Source organism: Xyrauchen texanus, chromosome 50 (assembly GCF_025860055.1).
Source record: "Xyrauchen texanus isolate HMW12.3.18 chromosome 50, RBS_HiC_50CHRs, whole genome shotgun sequence".
Lineage (NCBI taxonomy): Eukaryota > Metazoa > Chordata > Actinopteri > Cypriniformes > Catostomidae > Xyrauchen > Xyrauchen texanus.
The window spans coordinates 22,122,014-22,142,112 of NC_068325.1; the positions used below are offsets into that span (position 1 = coordinate 22,122,014).

A 20,099-nucleotide genomic window follows, 5' to 3' on the forward strand; every position below is an offset into this window, starting at 1 on the left:
ACACATGAAGATGTTTAAAAGAATATTTCAGCTCTGTAGCTCCTCACAATGCAAGTGAATGGTGACCAGAACTTTGAAGCTCCAAAAAGCACACAAAAGCAGCATAAAAGTAACCCATATGACTCCAGTGGTCTTCTCTTGGGATGTCACTTTGCACATGTAAATTGCAACAAATTTCCATTTGTTTAACGCTGGACACATTTGAAAGAATGTCACTTTATGTCCCTTGGATAATATTTTCTTGAGGTAAACCTTCCAAAAGATAATTGATTTTAACCCATTAATCTCAGGTTTATCAGATATCACATTTTGGGCCCTGTTTTGAGAGCGCAAGCGTTACGTCATAAGTGTTTGGTGAAATCGCGCGCACATGACGCTAATCTATGGGAGTCTCAGAATAACGCAATAGTTTTGATGTGTACATCTAAAACGGTGTGTTTTCTAAACAACCATAAAGCTGTGAAATACGCATAGTTATTTCAAACGCGTGTGAAAAATCGTTTAAATAGCCATATTGGACTGTGCTTAGCGCATGTGATGATGCGTTTGTTTTGGCATATGACACTGAAAAAATGCTGTTTTTGGCTCCGGCTATTTTACAAGATATCCTGTAAAAATCACCAGCACACTTTTGCAGAAACACCCTGAAGCAGTGAACTGGTCTGGCCTTGAGTTCATCACCTCAAACTTTACTGGCTATGCAAATTAGCAGGCGGGGCTCATTATAATATTTAGAAAATGCTGTAAAAAGCGGCGCTTTTCCACACATTTTTACACCGTTACGGCATATTTTAATGGCGCTGTAACATTTTAAATGCCATTAAATATGTCAACTGTTAAAACAGCATCAACAGCGACTGAAGGGGCATTATTTGATGTTCTGTTCTTTCCTAATTTGGACATGAACTTTATCACCACCTGCTGGTTGAATCACCAAACTGCAAATGCAGGAACTGAGTTTAGACTTTGCGCTGAGTTAAGACGTGGTATTGAAACGTCTTAGTGCAATGACCAAATATTTTGGAAAATAGCATATTGCGCTTTGCGTCACTTCATTTACATATAGCACACCCACACTTTGTGCTTCGACACCCACAGTAGCGCAAACACACTTAAATAGTTGGTCTTAAATTACAATGGAAAGTCTATTGTAACATTTTATTAAGACTATTTCACAGGTGAACTATAAGTTACTAATATCTGTCAATACTGTTGCTTTAATATAATGAAGTGTGATTTTTTAATTGCATGCTATATAAATTAATTTAGTAATAAAAATAGTATTTTGTCAGAGTACACGGCTGTAGTTCCGGTATCTACCAGCAGATGTCACTATATACCAAACAGTAGCGTAGACACGCCCACCATCTGACGCCCCTCCCCATACTCACTTACACTCGCTCCAGACGGTCAGCAGCGCATTCTCTGTGTCGCCTGCACCTGATGAACGACACACATCTTCATCTTCATCAGTGAAACCAGAAGGTCTGTTGCGGGTAATGGAGTCTGACGCGTCCGGAGGAGCGCCGGAGGATCCGGTTGTGCTGCCCGTGAAGCGTCAGGCGGTAAAGAGACACCATCACAAACACAACATCAAACACAGATATGACTTTCTGGAGACCCTCGGGACAGGCACGTACGGACGGGTGAAGAAAGCAACGGATCGAACCGGCAGAACGGTGAGAATATCCTCAAATAAAATGGAAACACTCAATAATAAAGGTTCATACGTTAACAGTAATGCATCCGGCTACTGACAATAAACACTATTTGAACTGTTAATGTATACATATACTTGCGATTGTTCCTTTTTAATGTAAGTTAACCTACACAACTGTTAAACTGCATTAGAACATGAACCAATATTAATAAGTACTGTACTGACGTAAGCACTAAATATACAATGCAGCTGAGGGAAAACTTGTGTTTTCAGATGATTTTACTGTTGTTTAAAGTGTTTTTGGATCGTTCTGTTGACGAAACTTTAAGCAAATATTTTAAGTAGCCAAAAAAACTCATGAAACGTGAGTTAGGATCTTTATAAGAGCTTTATACATGGGATGCCGTTAAAGAGACGTTATTACGTCACAGCCTCGTTTTCATTCCAATCAAAAACAACAATGGCGCTGCAGATACACGGTCTGTTGTGGGGTTATTATTATTATTATTATTATTAGGAAAGAATTCAAGAATAAAACATAACATGCATATTCAGCCACGAGAGAGCTGTGTTCATGTACAGTGTACATGTAATATTATCTCATGATTTTTATGGTAACTGCTGGTCTTTTATGACACAATGGATGGATTTATACCATTTCTGCAGAGGCTTTTCAATGCGTGTGTTTTATATGTACACTTATTTTGGTACTTGTCAGGGTACGTTTTTGGGAAAATGTCGCCTTGCATAGTCAAATATGTTAAAATGGACTTTTAGTGCTGCTCACTGGGAAAATCATTTCCTAATTAACATTTTGTGTGTTGAAAATGTAATTAGATTATACAAACAACAGAAGTCAATGAGATAATATATTGAAACAAGCCGTATATGTGTGTGTTTATATGTGACACATACACACTAACAGCTGTGACCTTACAGGCACTTTCCTTTAAAGCTTAAACAAACACAAAACAGGTTCTGCGTTGACGCCCAGACTTTAAAAAACTTTAAATAACCTGCAGGTCTACACAAGCTGTGGCGACTTTATTTAGGTAAGGCTTAGTCACTCGCACGCACATTACAGATGCAATTTAACGCTATGGACGAATATGACAAAACATGGGGAAAATTGGGAATTATAAAACGTTTTTGCATTGTAACATTATTTTTGTGACCGTTAAAGTCCAAAGTTCCATTATTGTAACACCAAAAATAAGGAAATATTACTTTTATATTACAGTAATGAGAATCTACTAGCGTCCAGACTAGCGTCACGAGAATTTGAGGGTGAAAATGTGCTTAATTCTCATGAAAATAATGTCACGATGCAAAAAATCGTACTAGTATAAGCTTAATCTTCTTTATGTAAAGTATAATTGGTTATTTTGGTCTCTTGGGACCTGTGAGATTCACCCATAGATTGACACTCAACATGTTTATGTTGCATGTGTCGTATGTTTAGGGCTTGTTAATCCATGTAGAAGGTGATCATGTCACATCTGAAGTCTGCATAAGACAGTAAACTAGCGTGTTGAACAGGTTCGATCAGGTGTAGCACTGAACATTGGGACGGCTTCCCTGAGCGTGGGCTTGTTTTTCGAGAAGAGATATTGCGTTACATAAGCCACATGTAAGGATGTGAAACGCAGAGACGCATGAGCAGATGCATGTCCGATAGCAAACAACCACTCCCTTGTGCATGCCAGACAAAGAGTTTACTTGGAAAGAGAAAGTCAATGCTTCTTAATTACTCCACAGGCTAACAAATCTCCACAATCTCACCTGACCTGTATAAAATGGGATATTAGTCAACGTCTGGCCTCACAATGACTCTAAACAGGTTTTGGAGGGCGTTTATGGGTCGTATTTATAACCAGGTGTATATAAATACCATCTGACGTGACCTGTAAAGCTGTTTTTAGCGAGTGGTGACCCAACACAGTCTCAAAATGGTTTATCATACAAAAGTAAACAAAAAATGTCCTAATAATCAAACATTTCAAATGTATTAAATGAATAATGTATTTCATAGGCCCAACAATATGCAGCATTATTAACGGAATGGCTTAGTCACATGGGGTAACCTCCTCGTGGTCACTATAATGTGGTTCTCGCTCTCGGTGGGGCGTGTGGTGAGTTGTGCGTTGATGCTGCGGAGAATAGCGTGAAGCCTCCACACGCGCTACGTCTCCACGGTAACGCACTCAACAAGTCACGTGATAAGATGCGCGGATTGACGGTCTCAGACGTGGAGGCAACTGAGATTCGTCCTCCGTCACCTGGATTGAGGCGAGTCACTACACCACCACGAGGACTTGGAGCGCATTGGGAATTGGGCGTTACAGATGGGGAGAAAATAAAAAGTTAACTCATAAAATCGACAGTTTTAAACCATTTCTCATTCCTTTTAAAAGTCTATTTCTCAGTCGTAACTGTGCACGATTATATGAATGTTTGTGTTGACTTGACGAAGAGCGTTCAAGCTACATCCACCAAACTTGGTACAGACCTTCGGAATGTTCTGGAATTGTGTGCTATGAGTTTTCCAACTGATTGGACACACGGTTTTTGCAAAGCGTACAATCAAAAATGGGGGAAAATCCCATTCGTTTTACATTGACAGAACGTTCAAACGGGTCAACCGAATGCTCATTAATTCAAACTCTTAACTCAAAAATTCAAATGTAAACAAACACACACAAGGCTTTTAATTTGCTTTAAGTTGCTTTATATATCTATCCATCTAACTAGCTGACGGTTTAACTTACTGAAATGTATGTTTAACCATCAAACTTTTAATACTAGTTAAAACTTTCAGACAAGGCTTGTATCAACCAGATGTACCCAAAAGTGATCTGACGTGACTTGTAAAGTTCTTCTGGAATCTCTACTGAAGTTCTGAAACTTCTGAAGTATCCACTCAGATCTTCAGTGTTGGGATTGTGGGGGTTTTGCTCAGGTGAGAAATGTGAAACTTCTTGTCTGGCCCCCCATTTTTACAACTGCTACATTGGAAACACTACCATTAGCTTTCCTACCATTTACCATCGTCAACGTCAGTCCTAAATCTACATCCCCAGGCCCTGGGAAGAAAAGACACAGAACAGACAATGAAAGAAAACAACAGGAAATCCACAGAAACATGCGTCAGGACATGGGAGCACGGGACAGGGCATCGGCAAAAACATTATCCGCACACTTGATATGACGCATTTCCAAATTATAGGGTTGCAAAAATAGTGCCCAGTATATTAGACGTTGGTTTGGATTCTGAAGAGTTATTAGTGTGTTATGGTCACAATAATCCACCAATGGGACCCCACCCCGTCCTACATAAACGCTGTTTTCTGCGTAATTCTTTTGTGAGTGTTTTACATATTCGCCAGCCAGCCTAATAAAGACGCCTTTTAAAACCGTCAACATAGTCTGGTAATTTCTTTGGAGGTTCAGCAGGTGCCCAACCGTCATGCTAAGGGTACATGCAGAGTGTCCAAAAACAAGTTCATTAAGACTGACCCCTGTACTTTCCTGTATAACCTCCCTTGCCGCCAACATAAGCCAAGATATCCCCTCCTCCACAGTCGTAATCCAATTCCGTACAGTATGCACGCACGACTTGAGTGTTTGATGGACGTGCTCCAAAGCCCCCTGGCTCTGAGGATGATATGTCGAGGCCTTTTTGTAATTTATATTAGATGGCATAGAAGTAACAATTAGGGGTGTCGACCCATCACTCCAGAATCACCGAAACTCCTACTGGAAGGCCAGGTGAAAAATTACAATATTCTTTGCCTCAAATGTGACAAAGAAAAATATTACGACAAAATTCGATAATTTCCACGCGATTTTATTGCAACCAAATAAACTCCTTTTCAAATACAATCCCAATACAAATTTGCTGACTTAAAACATTTTTAAGTCCAAAACACAAATGAAATCGAACGATCAATGATTAGCCTGTTTTGCTACTCTATATAGACGTTGTTCAATCCAAAATCGAAATGGACTCTTCCACCACACTCTTCCTGAAAAATAGCGACAGAAGCGCACGCGAGTCATATACAAAAGTTTAATTCAAATATAAGACGAGCCCCCATTTGTTACAAGCCAACACTGAGGTTGCAACAAAAACTGTTGCACAATTATCAACGAAAATAACATTTATTTAGTGACGCGCACATAGCTGCAGAAATAACACATTGAAAGACTGGATAACAAACATCGGCTCAAGCACAACCAATGAGAAAACAAAAATGGGAAAGGTGCATCCATCAGCCCAGCAGTCACCTGTAAACACAAACACCCACAGAGAGGAAAAACACAAAACAGGCAGTGGATTAACCGGGTCGTAACACATGGGAATACCATATTTTTCAGACATGGGAATACCATATTTATCAGGCATGGGAACACCATGTTTTAATGACATGATATCATGGGAATACCATATTTTTCAGACATGGGAACACTATGTTTTAATGACATGATATCATGGGAATACCATGTTTTAATGACATGATATCATGGGAATACCATATTTTTCAGACATGGGAATACCGTATTTTTCAGACATGGGAATACCATATTTTTCAGACATGGGAATACCACGTTTTAATGACATGATATCATGGGAATACCATATTTATCAGGCATGGGAATACCATGTTTTAATGACATGATATCATGGGAATGCCATATTTTTCTGACATGGCAATGCCATGGGGTTTATTTGGAAATGTTACCATGGTAATAATGGTAGCAAATATCTTGATGGTAGCACCAAAGTGTTCTTGTATCTTGTATTTCCCTGTAAATAGCGTTGTACATAAACGGGGCGCTTGGGGCCGAAAAATGACCCAGATATTTGAAATGTGCCTAATAGTGAGCTTCTGAAAACATTTTTAACATTGACACGTTCCATAATATTCTTATCTATTGTGCATTTTAAAAGCTACATTGATTTTATAATTCAGAGCAACATGGTTCAGATTTGGGAATAGCATCAGTGTGCTTGTTTGTAAGGGGGTTTAGGTGAAAGAGGCTTGTTTTATGTAAATGAACGGCTGTAAATGCAGTGGTTTGTGTTTGCATAATTGGTTGCATCATATTTTCCATCCATAAATGATTAAGTTGGTTACTGTTTAATAATGTTAGTTATTATTTCAACTTTCAAACTTAAACAGGGAAGTAGGAAATTAAATTGACCTTTAAAAAGTCATTGTCTCTCCTCAAAACACTCGGGCTGAGAGATATCAGTCAGGGGTTTTCCTTCAATACTCCCAGTGCTTCAACAACAAACATCAACCGTAAAACTTCCTCTTTGGCCAACAGAAAGAGAGTGTCGCAACAAATCCAGAATATCCCCATTTTAAAGGTGCGTTCATGCTGACAGCGATTTATTCGTTGGAGGTCGACAAGTGACTGATCACATGACCGCCTCCGTCTTCTCTCATTGGTAGTCGCTGTATCGCGTTACTGTAATTGTGCATTAAGTTAAACTGTTCAACTTTGTGCATCGCCAACAGTTGCTCAAATCACCATGTAATGCATGTGGGAACTCTGTATTGTGTCCGTGTAACGTTCATTGGTGTTGTAAACTCACTGGACAATAAGACGAATGGTGTGAAATTCCTCATGATTTCGGACGGGTTGGAGTCCAGGACTGTTTGTCCATCTGCCGTCTCAACCTGACCCTGAATAGACGCGTCTCACACAAATACACACTGTGGAATCTCAAACATCTATGGGTGATGCACGCTCTTGATATTTGCATACAGACACACAAAGGGGCTCACAACGAAAGACAATAGAGGGAGAGACACAAAAGACGATATGCAAACTCACCCTCACTTATGAAAAACGTCCCGCATGAGGAGAGTTTCACACTTTTGTTTTCCATTGACATCATCAATGGAAGTTCAACACAATAACACTGACATAATCGTGAGGGAATTACCTGACACCCTAGTGACACCTGTGATATTTGCCTTACAAAGGGTTATTGCTACTACTGAAAAATCCTAAAATATAGCTGCAAGGATCAATTAATGGGGTTCAAGCCTTTAAGGGCTTTGATAAGAAGTCTTAATTTGAACATCTCTTAGCACCTAAAACAGTGATAAACTGCTTTGTTTCACAATCATCAGGCATTCTTTACATTCTTGTTATAGCGATAAAATTGGTGGTACGATCTCATTCCGTTCAAGCGTTATAACCATTTAAGGATGTGGCCACGCCCACTTCGTACGTTTTGGCGCAGCGCTGCGAGGGTGAATCGAAAGTTCAAACTGTTTTTGGGATAATCACTGATATTGGGACTCTGCCCTGGTTTGCTTCCAAGCAGGCACATGGTCTAGGACTAGTTCGTAAAAGTAGGGTTCGCAAACGATTATTATGGGTTCGTAAATCCATTTGTATTTTAATTGGACCGAATGTGACCATTTACGTGTGAAATGTGCAAGAATGAAATGTATCAAATATTTACGATACTTGTGAACTAATATTGTGAATATCGCAATGATTTTTGTGCGCTTTTGGTTTGGGCATTAAATTTACTAAAGAGTGCACCAGTAGGCCCGATTTATGCCCACTATTTTATTAAATATAATTATTTATTCAGAGTTTGTTTACGTGAATCAGTGCAGAATCAGTGAATCAAAACACTGATTCACCGACTCGTTTACATGATATTTTGTGTTTAAAATGTCTTCGTTTAAATAAGACGTACGTTAATACTGGCGTTTATTACCGTAGATTGTTGAACTGGTTTCGTATAAATCATTCTTCCTTGAAGGTGGAAAACATGCACGACTACTTTTTAATTAGATTTGCCTGAAGAATGTCAGTCGATTTGGCTTCAGTGTTTGTTTGGTTGAAAATGAGAGAAACAATCTTTTAAGCCATTTTAAAGTGAAAACATTCATATCGAGAGTTGTACTGTTCGCCTGAATTGAAATGTTGGTATTCAGTGTTTGTGTGCTGATTTGTTTGTCAGGTGGCGATCAAATCCATCCGCAAGGAGAAGATCAAAGATGAGCAGGATTTGATTCACATTCGTCGTGAAATCGAGATCATGTCGTCACTCAGTCACCCGCACATCATCACCATAAATGAAGGTGTGTATGCGGCACTCTCACTGCCGGTGTGTGATTGTGTTGACATTGTGTAACAGCTTCTTCCGTGTCACACAGACTTCTTTGTTGTCATTATGTAATCAAGACTGACCCCAAAAACAGTGTTTAGTGCGCTCCAGTGCACTGCATAAGCCATTAAACAATTAAAAACCCCTCCCAATTCTCATTAGCATAGTAGCGTTTGACGGACTGAATTTAATGATGTAGTGTGTATTTGTGTGTTTATATTTTACATGAATCTTTTTTCCATTGTATTTGTAATTATTTAGTTTTAGAAGATCAAATAATTTCTTCTGATGTGAATATGTTCCTGAGTATCTCTGTGTGTGTTGTAGTGTTTGAGAATAAGGACAAGATCGTGATCGTGATGGAATACGCGAGCAAAGGAGATCTGTACGACTACATCAGCGACAGACAGACGATCACCGAGACGGAAGCGAGACATGTCTTCAGACAGATCGTCTCTGCGGTGCACTACTGCCACAGGGTGAGAACACACTGTTTATATTAGCTCACATCTAGACATATACATTTCATTTCAAACCGCATTCATTCCGGCATGTGTTTGGCCCTAATACACACCGGAACGGCATTTTCCTCCACCAGAACCAGAGCGGGAATACTTGGATAAATGATAAAGTACTTTGTTTTCTAACATAAAGGAACGATACACTCATTAGCCATACTGCAAAAGTACTAAAGCGTTACCCATCAATTTTAGACTACATTAAAATGTAATATATTTTGTACATTATTTGTAATTATTGCATAATATATCTGCAATATATCGGTATTGACTTTTTTAATTATCTGTCTTCATTAAATTATATTAGGAGCTGGTAATATCATTTTTAGTGTACAATTAAAGTTTACTTATTGTGTTTTTTTACATTATTTTTAGTTATGGCACAATATGTCGGTATTGGCCGATATTAGCGTTTTATTTTATAATCTGTCCACATTAAGTTTATATTGGAAGTTTATATTATGTGTTTTTATGAATTGTTTTTGGGATGCATATCGGTGACTATATCGTTATCTGAAAATATTCGCATTTTGTTTTATTTATCGGTTTATTTATCGGTGTTATTATCTGTCCTCATTAAGTTTATATTGGAAGTTTAGATTAAGTTTTTGGGCTGAATATCGGTGACTATATCGGTATCTGATTTAAGCCGAAAAAATTTAAAAGCCCAAATCTGTCCTAAACCATGCTTATCAATCATTTTTAGTGTACAATAAAGTTTACTTAACGTATTTTTTACATTATTTGTAATTATTGCACAATATATCGGCAATATATCGGCTTTGGCCGATATTTGTGTTTTTTTTATTTACCGGTATCTGATTTAAGCCAAAAGAAAGTTAAAGTTTGGGGCAGATTTGAGATTGTAGGAAACAAATATGACTGGGCTATATATTGAAAATTATCTAATTAATTCTGTATTATTTTGTTCACAATTACTTAAATGTACTTTTTATTTGCCCAAAGTATTGTTCAATATATCATTCTGTAAACTACAAAGGTCAAGAAGACCAAATATTAGTCAAACGTCATCTGAACATCTCTTGTCCAGTCTCTTGAGGAGGTGTCAGAGATCACAAACCCACAACGACACTGAGTGCGCAGAACGCAGGGTTGCATAACGCACATTAAACGCCGCATGACTGAACGCAGTCAACAACTCGAGAGATACAGTTGAGTCTCAGACAGACAGCGTCAAGGCCAAAGGCCACACGCACACGCAGCATTCTCTTCCATGCATGCGCACACTAATGCGACCGCAGGAACACACTGAACTGTATTCTGATCATCCAGAACAATAGCTCAAATAACACCACATACACAACACTTTCAATCGTTTTATAAGACCGTATTAACGTCAGACACACAGAAAAATGGTCTGATTGTTTGAAACTAATAAAATGGTTCCAACTTTAAATTCTGAAGCTATTCAAATGACGACAAATGCACACCTTCTATATAAATGCGCAAAGAGTTAATGAACTGTATTACTTTATTCCGATGCATTGGTTTATTGCAGTGTAGGTTGAGATGCACGACCTTGATTGACTTGTTTTACCCGTCAACATGAAGATTTGCAGGATCTTTCAGAGGAAAAAAAAAAGGCCGTTACAGTGGAATTTCGAAACATGTTTTTGTTGCACTGCTAAATGAGGTGAACTGAGATGCACTTCAGACGGAGGGAAGAGAAACACAATCATGCATAGCTCGCATTCCACATGCGACTCGCCCAATCTGCTCCCGCCGCGTCTGTGCCCTTATTTAGAGATCGTTAAAAGATACAAGTGTGACTGGGAAAGATTAATCTTTTTAACCCTGAACAGGTGAAAACAACGTGTTTAAGAGAACATTAGCGAGTAGCGTTCATTAGTTGAGGTGTAGTTCTGGCATGGGAAATCGAAGTGATGGGAATGTTTGGGGGTTTTGGGACGTGTTTTGTCGTTTAATTTTAATTATGAAAGTGAGAATTGTTTAGAAGTGAAACTTGGTCAGGAATTTCCCTTCATTTCCAGCAACAGGAACATTTAGCGTTTACCAATGTAAGTTGTATCATTTAATAAAGCCGTTTTACCACAGAAAAAAGGTGTTGTTCCTAAAACACTCGTAACTGTGGTTTCCAAAACAGTGATAACAGTATTTATGTGATAAAACATACCGATAAATAAACATTCGATCAAGAGCTTTGGGGTGGGGGTAAAATCATGAAAATCAATAAAATCTTTTAAAAAGTGATTGGAAAATGGAAATTGAATATAAATGTTTCTGGTTTATTGGGAATGCAATCTCTATAAAATGTAATAATAAATATATTCTATCTGTTTTGAACAGAATGGGATTGTCCATCGTGACCTGAAGTTGGAGAACATTTTGCTGGACGGCAACGGCAATATCAAAGTAAGTTCAAATAAATGTTTGATTTGTACAACTTTCACATCTAACAAACGTTCGCTGTGCAACCATTCACAAATGATTAGACCTCAACGTTATCTCAACGTTATCTCTGGTATTGTTACAGGAGAGGCAATAAAACCAATATCTAGTCGAAACTTGCATGACATGGATAACCATATAAATCGACTTTATGGGATGAAGTTTCAATGGGTCAGTGTCCTGGTACAACTGGTACTTCTGCAAACGTCATGAGAAGTACTGATCGAAACAACTGTCTATTTTCAGATTGCTGACTTCGGGCTGTCCAACCTTTACCAGAGGGATAAATTCCTGCAGACGTATTGCGGCAGTCCTCTATACGCTTCCCCCGAGATCGTGAACGGGAGGCCGTATAGAGGACCAGAGGTAGACAGCTGGTCTTTAGGCGTTCTGCTCTACACGCTTGTACACGGAGCCATGCCTTTTGACGGACAAGACCACAAGTACTTGGTCCAACAGATCAGCACTGGAGACTACCGCAAACCCACCAAACCATCTGGTGAGGCCCATATGAGATCAAGGAAGCATCTGAAACCCAAATGACCTCCTTTGAGTGCTATTTGAAAGAGATTGCCTACAAAATACTTATTAAACCGTTTTATTATGTTTGCCAGACGTTTGGTCTCCAGGGACACGACTCTTGTCAACGGTACTGTAGGTGCTTTATTGGTAGAGCTTATCTGTTTCTAGCAGATAACATTATTGAATTGCATACGTGCCATGTGCTGACCGCGGCCGTCTGATGCATGAAAAACAAAGCACCTGGAGTTGCCCTAGATAAGAGCGTCTCCTAATATATTCAATGTAAACATCAATAACAATGCAGCCCATTGTTGGGGAGGGTACGATGAAACTTTAGCTACCCAAGTTACAAGCTATTCTTAAAGTAGTTCAACTACAGTCAAGCTACTCATTTGAAAATGTAGTTAGCTAAGCAACATGTTACAAACTGTAGAGTTGCTAACTAGATAAATATAGGCCTATAGACACAACTGCCAAAGACCTCCACCTAAGGGGGCGTTAACTCTGAACACTTTTTGGCTTAGCCTTTTTCTATGCAAGCGTGCACTAGTCGGACATCTTTTCTATGCTGCACTAAAGCGAGAAAAAACGTTGTACCATTTTGTTGTGCTACTGTCATACGACTGATAAATGGTAAGTTAGTACGTCCCTAAAATAACAAATCAGCTTATTCTGAAAAACCTGTTAACATTCGAAACTCGAGTTTACTTGAGATTTTAAATTATTGGATTGTACTCCGCTTTTGACGTCAAGACGCTCACAGCCATGCGTACACACTCGCGTGCATTGGATAAACCGGTAAGAACATCAGTAAAGATGCTTGAAATTGGGGAAATGGACAAAAGTATGGCAATCAGTTGGTGCTTAAACCGTTTGTGACCATAAAGTGATAAAGAAATGCTGTTTATGGCATTTACATGAAGATCGTGCATGCAAACACACTTAATAATAATCATAATTCCGCCCCTACAGATGCATGTGGTTTGATCCGCTGGATGTTGATGGTGAACCCTGAGCGTAGAGCTACACTAGAAGAGATCGCTGGCCACTGGTGGCTCAACTGGGGTTATCAAAACCCCCTACTGGCACCGAATGAGCGCGCAGCAGCTGTCCATCAGGCAACCGGACATGCGACCGCAGCATGTCAAACTGGTGGTCCAACCCGCATTGCGGACTGGCTGCGCCGCACCTCTCGTCCTCTGCTAGAGAGCGGATCAAAGATGCGCTGCCTGTTGCGGTCAGGTGGTGGCGCTGGAGGCGAGACAGTGACGCGTCAGCGCTCCATACGCAGGTCGCGCAAAGAAAACAACGTTTCGCAGACCATGCAGGAAGGCTCCGCCCCTCGCCCCTCAAAGGGAATTCTAAAGAAGCGGGGAAGCCTGAAACAGAAATTGTCGAGTGACGCCCAGGCTACGCCTTTGGAGGAGAAAAGTCCCAACACCTTCGCATTTACCTCGACGTCCGCAGCGCCACCTGCCTTGCCTCCGCCTCCTAAAGGGATCCTGAAGAAGCCCCCCGAAAGAGAGTCGGGCTATTATTCATCATCCCCAGAGAATGGTATCTCTAGCCAGTCACTTCTGTGCCTGTCGCCCGCACAACACCGTAAGGGAATCCTCAAACGGCACGGCAAGTTTTCTGGTGGCCTGCAAGAATTCGGGTCGCTGGATCAACTTGGACATACCGTACCCACCGTGAGCAGTAGATCCCGACCGACTGGAGCTATCAGCGAGGACAGCATCCTCTCCTCAGAGTCCTTCGACAGACTGGACCTACCCGATCACCAGATTCCAGTTGATGCAATGGATTGTCCAAGTGGGGGCAACAGAATGCGAGGATGCGTTTCTGAGGACAATCTTCTCAACTTGAGGGACGTCAGACTCTCTCAACATCAGGGACATTGGGACATGGACATCGACCGCTACCGCGCAGGAGTGTACGACAGCGCATTCTCAATCGCCAACTGTGAGAACGTTACTCAGAATTACAAACAAGCTTTTAGCTTAGCCGCAAGCTGAGGCGCTGGGAGCAAAATCTCTTCCAAGAGTCAATGCATCCTTTTAAGTTCTCAGGTTGGCCACAAGGAATTGTGAGCTGTTGATGCATTTCTACTTGAAAATGTTCTGGAGATTTAAGGATGGTCAGGAAACGGACCATAACAGAGAACAATAATGTTGCATTTAAACTCTGTTTGCAGCATGTAATACAATGGCTTTTATAATGTAGACATCCCATTTTATGTTCTCGACTGCCCTGCTCCCATTGAAGAACAACTGATTTGTTCCCATTTTAACTGTTTGTGATTTTAAAACAATTGTTCAGGGTGTTGGTTTGTTAAAAAGTACCAAAGATGATTCCCTACAATTCAGAACCCACGTGAATGTAGTTCATCTGTTTGTATTAAGACCCCCGAATAGTGTCCGTTGATTGCACAAATGTACGCAATGAAGAAAAAAACAGGTCACGGTAGCATAAGTACGTACGATACTGGAGACAGAACATGCAGAACAACACAAGTTCTTAAGGTACAAAGATGGGATAAGGGCATAAGAGATAAGAGTGGTTAAATAGAGCAAGAGCCTTGCCGCCAATTCGACTTTTACAACTCCTCTGGAATTCACAAGTCAGATGGATATAATCAGATATTGTCTGTTTATGGGTTTATGAAGTCTGAACTTTCGTTTAGTCTCAGTTTCATGATGAGTGTTTAAATTATGCAGATAAGAGCTTTTAAACTGTACTTGCACGTAGCTGTTTGCTTTGCCCTGACCTCTCTGAACGGGATCAAACAAGAAGATGGTTTCAAAAACTCTGTCCTCAAACAGTTTTGAGACATTTAGTATTTAGATGCATGAAAAATACAGGGTTCTTTTCTTTCAATCTGGAAATGAATATGTTTACACTTCTATTTATTAAAGGGATGGTTCACCCCAAAATAGAAATGATAACAGAGCATTTGACAGACTCTTTTTACGGCAAGTTCACCCAGAAAAAGTGTCATATCAAGGTGTTTGGTGTTTGGTCTTACAGTATTTGTAATTGTATTGTCCATCGTGGCGGCATTGCTGTGGGTTTGTGGGTGTTTTGCTTTCGTTTGGTATCATTTTTGTTTGAATTTCAGCATGTTTGTTTGCCAAAGTGCCTGATCATGTCTCTTTCAATCAGTGGACCAATAAAACAACAGAACTTGAAAGTGTAAAATGTGACTGACTCTCTTTTCTTGTGTTTAAGGGATCTTTATTTATTTATTTTAAGTGTTATTTTATGTTCAAAACAATCAAGCAATTTAAGTAAGTAAACCCCTCCCCCAATTGTCAGTATGCAAAAAGAAAATGAATAGGGGTTCAAGTACGAAGGGCTGTTCGCCCAATCGTAACCAGACCTTTCCATTGATCATTGCAACGGTAGGTCAAAATGTATTACACTTTTACGCAAATTATTTCGGAATGGTACAAGATATTTTCGCAAACTCTGGAAAGTTACGTATGGGGTCAGTCTGAGGACACATGAAAAATATTGCACACTTTCGCCATTTGGTGGCGCTATAAAACTAAGGAACCATTTGTCCGATCGACCTGTAAAGTTTCCATCAAGGTCTACGAGGCCAGATGTATCTTTTGAAAAACATGGCCGCCATTGACCAGTCAACTTTCAGCAGCTTTTACACAAGGTTAACAAAGGCCGATCTGAACGAAACATAGTGGGCATATTTGACTCTTGGTTCTAGAGGTCTGTGCAAAATTTGAAAAATAAATAAAAATGCCAAAGGGAGATTTTACAGGCATAGCTATAACAGGGTAATTTAAACATGGGTGTGGCCTAGCTCATGCAAAAGCCAATAACGCCCTAATAAATTCTATTATAGTCCTATTGTCATTAAATTTAGGATGTGTATGCAAGATATCGATTTGAAGAAGCATGCTAAATTTGGTGGAGATCGGACAATAGGTAGCGCTATATCTCTATGGTTATTTACCTGAGATTGCTAAAAATGATCTCTATTTTAGGTGTTTAAAGCACTTAAAGGCCTTATACCGCTAGAACCCCGTTAACTGCTTCTTGCAGATATATTTTATTATCTGAATTGTAAATATACATCATGGTGGTCCACCATACCTGTGTTTGTAGTACACCAGCACACAAATCAGCATACTCTTGTTTACTTTTTATTATCACATTTTAAATGTAAGATTGGTTAACTCTATCAATAACATTAATCTCAAAGAAGAATGTATTAGTTTAATACCTAAAGCAGTAGTGTTCAGTTAGTATGTATAAAATGAGTGCTAACACGATGAAACGGCAACGTTTGCATCAGCGTTTCGGTGTTTGATGGCAATGCAAATATCTGCTAAATCAAAAATGACTCTTCAAACATTGAAGAAACGAACGTTAAATGTGAACACTGTCAACTTTACAAACAATGATGCATTTTAGTACAGCGGAACCGTCAACGATAGACAAGAAAGTGCTAGAATTGATTTAACTGCATTTGATAATGATGGTCTAGTGTGGATTTGATACATCCACCTGTCACAGTTTGACATCCTGTACGTTGACAGGTGTGCTGGTGAGCTCAGGTGAGTCAGTCGCAGGTGTAGAGGTCAGCGTGAGGTCGATCGTCTCCTCCAGAGCAGAGTAACACTCACGCAGAGACGCCTGAATCACACACAGAGACAAACTCTTAAACTACGGAAGTCTATGTCTCTTTGACCCCCAGGCTGTTTTTGCTACTGACTTGAAACGTGTAAAACAGGCTAGTTTCAGACGAGTTCTCACCGTGTCCACATCTAAGATGTTCCTCGTGAGCTGCAGGAGATCATCAGTGTTTAACGACTCTGTCAGGACTTTCAGTCGGATCACAGCTGCCGTCACACATGAACACGCCACTGTAGACGGAGTGAAGACTGAGAACCGTAACTCTGAAACAAATACACATTATCAACAAATTACCAGATCAGATTTTTGGGCTAAACATTGATGGTATAGCTATCATTAAACTCCATGACAGTTATAAATAAACGTTGTAAACACTCTTGCGATGGCATCGTTGATTTGCACAAAATTTTGACCAATTACAAATTACAGTTGCAATATTAGCAAAAGATGTAAACATTTTTACATTGTTGATTTTTTCTGCGTGCAGCATAATTTTCTAGACGCGTGGGCAGTACACGTCTTTGCACATTGTCTGCGCTAGCCATCAACTGCGCTAAACCACGTGCCGCTATATCTTGCGCATAATATAATAGAAGCGAATTTCATCGTCAAAACAGTACGCACAAACTGTTCGTGCACAACGTTGTTTTTCTAGACACATGGACAGTCTGCGTCTTTGTGTGCTGTCTCGCCTGCCATTGACTGTGCTAATCCGCGTGCCGCTACGTCTCAAGCGCAGTACACGTGACGCAAATTTTGTCGTGAACACAGTACGTACCTACTGTCCACAGGTAGCATCGTTTTCCAAGACGGTCCGCATCTTTGCAAGTTGCCATTGACTGTGCTAAATTGCGTGCCGCTACGTCTCTCAAAATATATACGTGATGCAAATTTTATCATTAGCACATTATGCACGGACAATCTCCGTCTATGGACATAATCCGCGCCTGCGATTGACGGTGTTCAACCGCGCGCCACTATATCTCGCACACAATAAATAAGAAGCTAATTTTGTCCTCAACACAGTACGCATGAACTGTCCGTGTGCAGCATAGATTTTCAAGTCCACATCTTTGCACGTTGTCAACGCCTGACATTGACTGTGCTAAATTGCGTTCTGCTACGTCTCGCACATTGTATACGTGACGCTCATTTTGTCATTAGCACAGTACGCACAGACAATTTGCGTCTTTGCGTGTCGACTGTGCCTGCGATTTGCTGTGCTAAACTGCATGCCGCTACTTCTCGCACACGGTATACGCGCCGTTCATTTTGTCATTAGCAGAGTACGCACAGACAGTTTGCGTCTTCGCATGTTTGCGATTGACTGAGCTAAACCGCGTGCCGTACACCTTACGAAACTTTTGCCATCAGCACAGTACGCACGAACTGTCCGCATGCAGCATCGTTTTTCTAGACATGTGGACAGTAGCGTCTTTGCACGTCGCCTGCGTCTGCCATTGACTGTGCTAAACCGCATGCCGCTATGTCTCGTGCACAATACACGTGACTGTTTGCTTGCAGTTCTTCTACCGACTTGGACAGTTCACGTATTATACAGTCTGTGCATGTTCTACCTGTGGCGGTCAGGGCGATATAGGAGTGCACGTGTCGCCATATGACCGCGGGGTTCTGCGATGTGATTGGTAGACCCTGCAGTAGCAGCTCCAGGAAGTCAGAAGGCAACACTGAGGCCAGGTCCCAATTCAGCCGCGACACCACCAGCACCTCCCACTGCTTCACGCCCAAAAATATCTCATTATTATAACCAGACACAAGCTTTCCATATGATCTCACTTAATACTACTACACTGGCGTTACCAGGATTTCTGGAAGTGTCACGGCGTGGTCCGTGTAGACGCAGAGTTTGGTGGCGCTCAGAGGAACTGATTCCCGTAGTTTAGACGCCAGGAACATGCAGACCGATCCCAGCAGCTGCAGGTGGTTTTTGTGCACAGGATACTGCGACATATACCTGTCCAGGTAATGCATCGCCAGCGGAAACACTTCCTCCTCGCACTTCTGGTCCTCGCACACCTTAAACCAGAACATTTTGAATCAGATCACATGTGAACAGAATTGTTTGAATCATCAGATCAGATCAATATGATTTGATTCATTAGATCAGATCAGAATGAATCAATTCAGTCAGATTTGTTTTGACCTGCAGCATCCACCCAGCGAGTATTCGGCGCATATACGGCTGGACGTCGGTCTGTTCGACCCCGGATTTGGGTTCGGTGCTGATGCTCGGTCTCTCGGAGATCAGCAGGTTCTGTCGGACCCGCAAATCTCGGGTCAGAACCGCGTCACTGAACGCCCGAACCGGTTTGGGGTTCATCTGAGAACTCGAGTCCGGTTCAATACTTTCATGACAGAATAACTCCATTACTGTTCTGATTCACACGGAGTTTCGATTAATCGCTAAACACTACAACCTGTCAGGAGCTTGTCAGAGGCGCGGGCCGGATGACTTAGATGAGTTTACACAACCCTCAACACGTCTATAAACTATATACATCATAAATACATTCCGAGTTTACATATAAGACACATTATTTCATTTTCAATGAGGGTTGGTGTTAAAGCGGCAGCGCGCTCGCTACTCCAGTCAAGTTCGTATGAGACGTCATCACAGCTCGTGACGTCAAATTCAGCCGTTACTCTGTAATATCAATTTAAAATAAATTACCATATTTACTGTATTAATTCACCTTTATAGTCTTACTGTGAACAGTTCATCAACGCAATTTATTAAAAAGTGAAGAAAAAAAAAATGCTTGTCAACTTTAATTAAAATGTAATGTCTAGTTCCACCCATCAAACGACGTTTCTTATCGGCTGGCGTCATCAAGCCCGCTTTATTTTTTTATTGTCTAATTAATTCCACATGGATTAAATGTAGTCTACTTTATTTTAACTGTTTAACATCCATTTTCAATATAAACCTAATAAATTAATACATGTACATGTAAAAATGTCACAAGTAATAAGTACATGTGCAAGTAATTAGTAATAAGTAATGCAGTTACTTTTCAGGCAGAGTAATTATTACAGTAATCAAATTACACTGTAGAAGATGTAACTGTAATTAATTACTGTAATCAGCCAATGGCTTACATTTGACTCGGCATTTAATTCTGGAGTTACGAGAAAGAAAAATGACACGTAT

The 20,099-nt window shown here is 40.3% G+C and overlaps 2 protein-coding genes across 2 annotated transcripts; one reads left to right on the forward strand and one right to left on the reverse strand.

Annotated features, from left to right (window-relative positions):
- The first annotated feature begins 1,420 nt into the window (after window positions 1-1,420).
- LOC127640843 (NUAK family SNF1-like kinase 2) lies at window positions 1,421-15,461 on the forward strand. Its single transcript, XM_052123506.1, has 6 exons — window positions 1,421-1,679; window positions 8,655-8,775; window positions 9,129-9,280; window positions 11,648-11,713; window positions 11,996-12,248; window positions 13,244-15,461. The coding sequence occupies exons 1-6, from the start codon at window positions 1,500-1,502 to the stop codon at window positions 14,284-14,286; spliced, it is 1,815 nt and encodes a 604-aa protein (XP_051979466.1). The 5' UTR covers window positions 1,421-1,499; the 3' UTR covers window positions 14,287-15,461.
- Window positions 15,462-16,475: 1,014 nt separating this feature from the next.
- Window positions 16,476-19,748, reverse strand: ccnd3 (cyclin D3). Its single transcript, XM_052124183.1, has 5 exons — window positions 19,092-19,748; window positions 18,749-18,964; window positions 18,505-18,664; window positions 17,048-17,190; window positions 16,476-16,927 (listed from the first exon to the last, which is right to left on the reverse strand). The coding sequence occupies exons 1-5, from the start codon at window positions 19,314-19,316 to the stop codon at window positions 16,802-16,804; spliced, it is 870 nt and encodes a 289-aa protein (XP_051980143.1). The 5' UTR covers window positions 19,317-19,748; the 3' UTR covers window positions 16,476-16,801.
- Between the last annotated feature and the right edge of the window lie 351 nt (window positions 19,749-20,099).

Coding starts and splice junctions, on each gene's coding strand:
- LOC127640843 (XM_052123506.1), top strand. CDS start 1,500: ATGGAGTCTGACGCGTCCGGAGGAGCGCCGGAGGATCCGGTTGTGCTG. Junction 1,680..8,654: donor CGGATCGAACCGGCAGAACG/GTGAGAATATCC, acceptor TTTGTTTGTCAG/GTGGCGATCAAATCCATCCG. Junction 12,249..13,243: donor CAAACCCACCAAACCATCTG/GTGAGGCCCATA, acceptor CCGCCCCTACAG/ATGCATGTGGTTTGATCCGC.
- ccnd3 (XM_052124183.1), bottom strand. CDS start 19,316: ATGGAGTTATTCTGTCATGAAAGTATTGAACCGGACTCGAGTTCTCAG. Junction 18,965..19,091: donor TCGCTGGGTGGATGCTGCAG/GTCAAAACAAAT, acceptor TTCTGGTTTAAG/GTGTGCGAGGACCAGAAGTG. Junction 17,191..18,504: donor TATCGCCCTGACCGCCACAG/GTAGAACATGCA, acceptor TATTTGTTTCAG/AGTTACGGTTCTCAGTCTTC.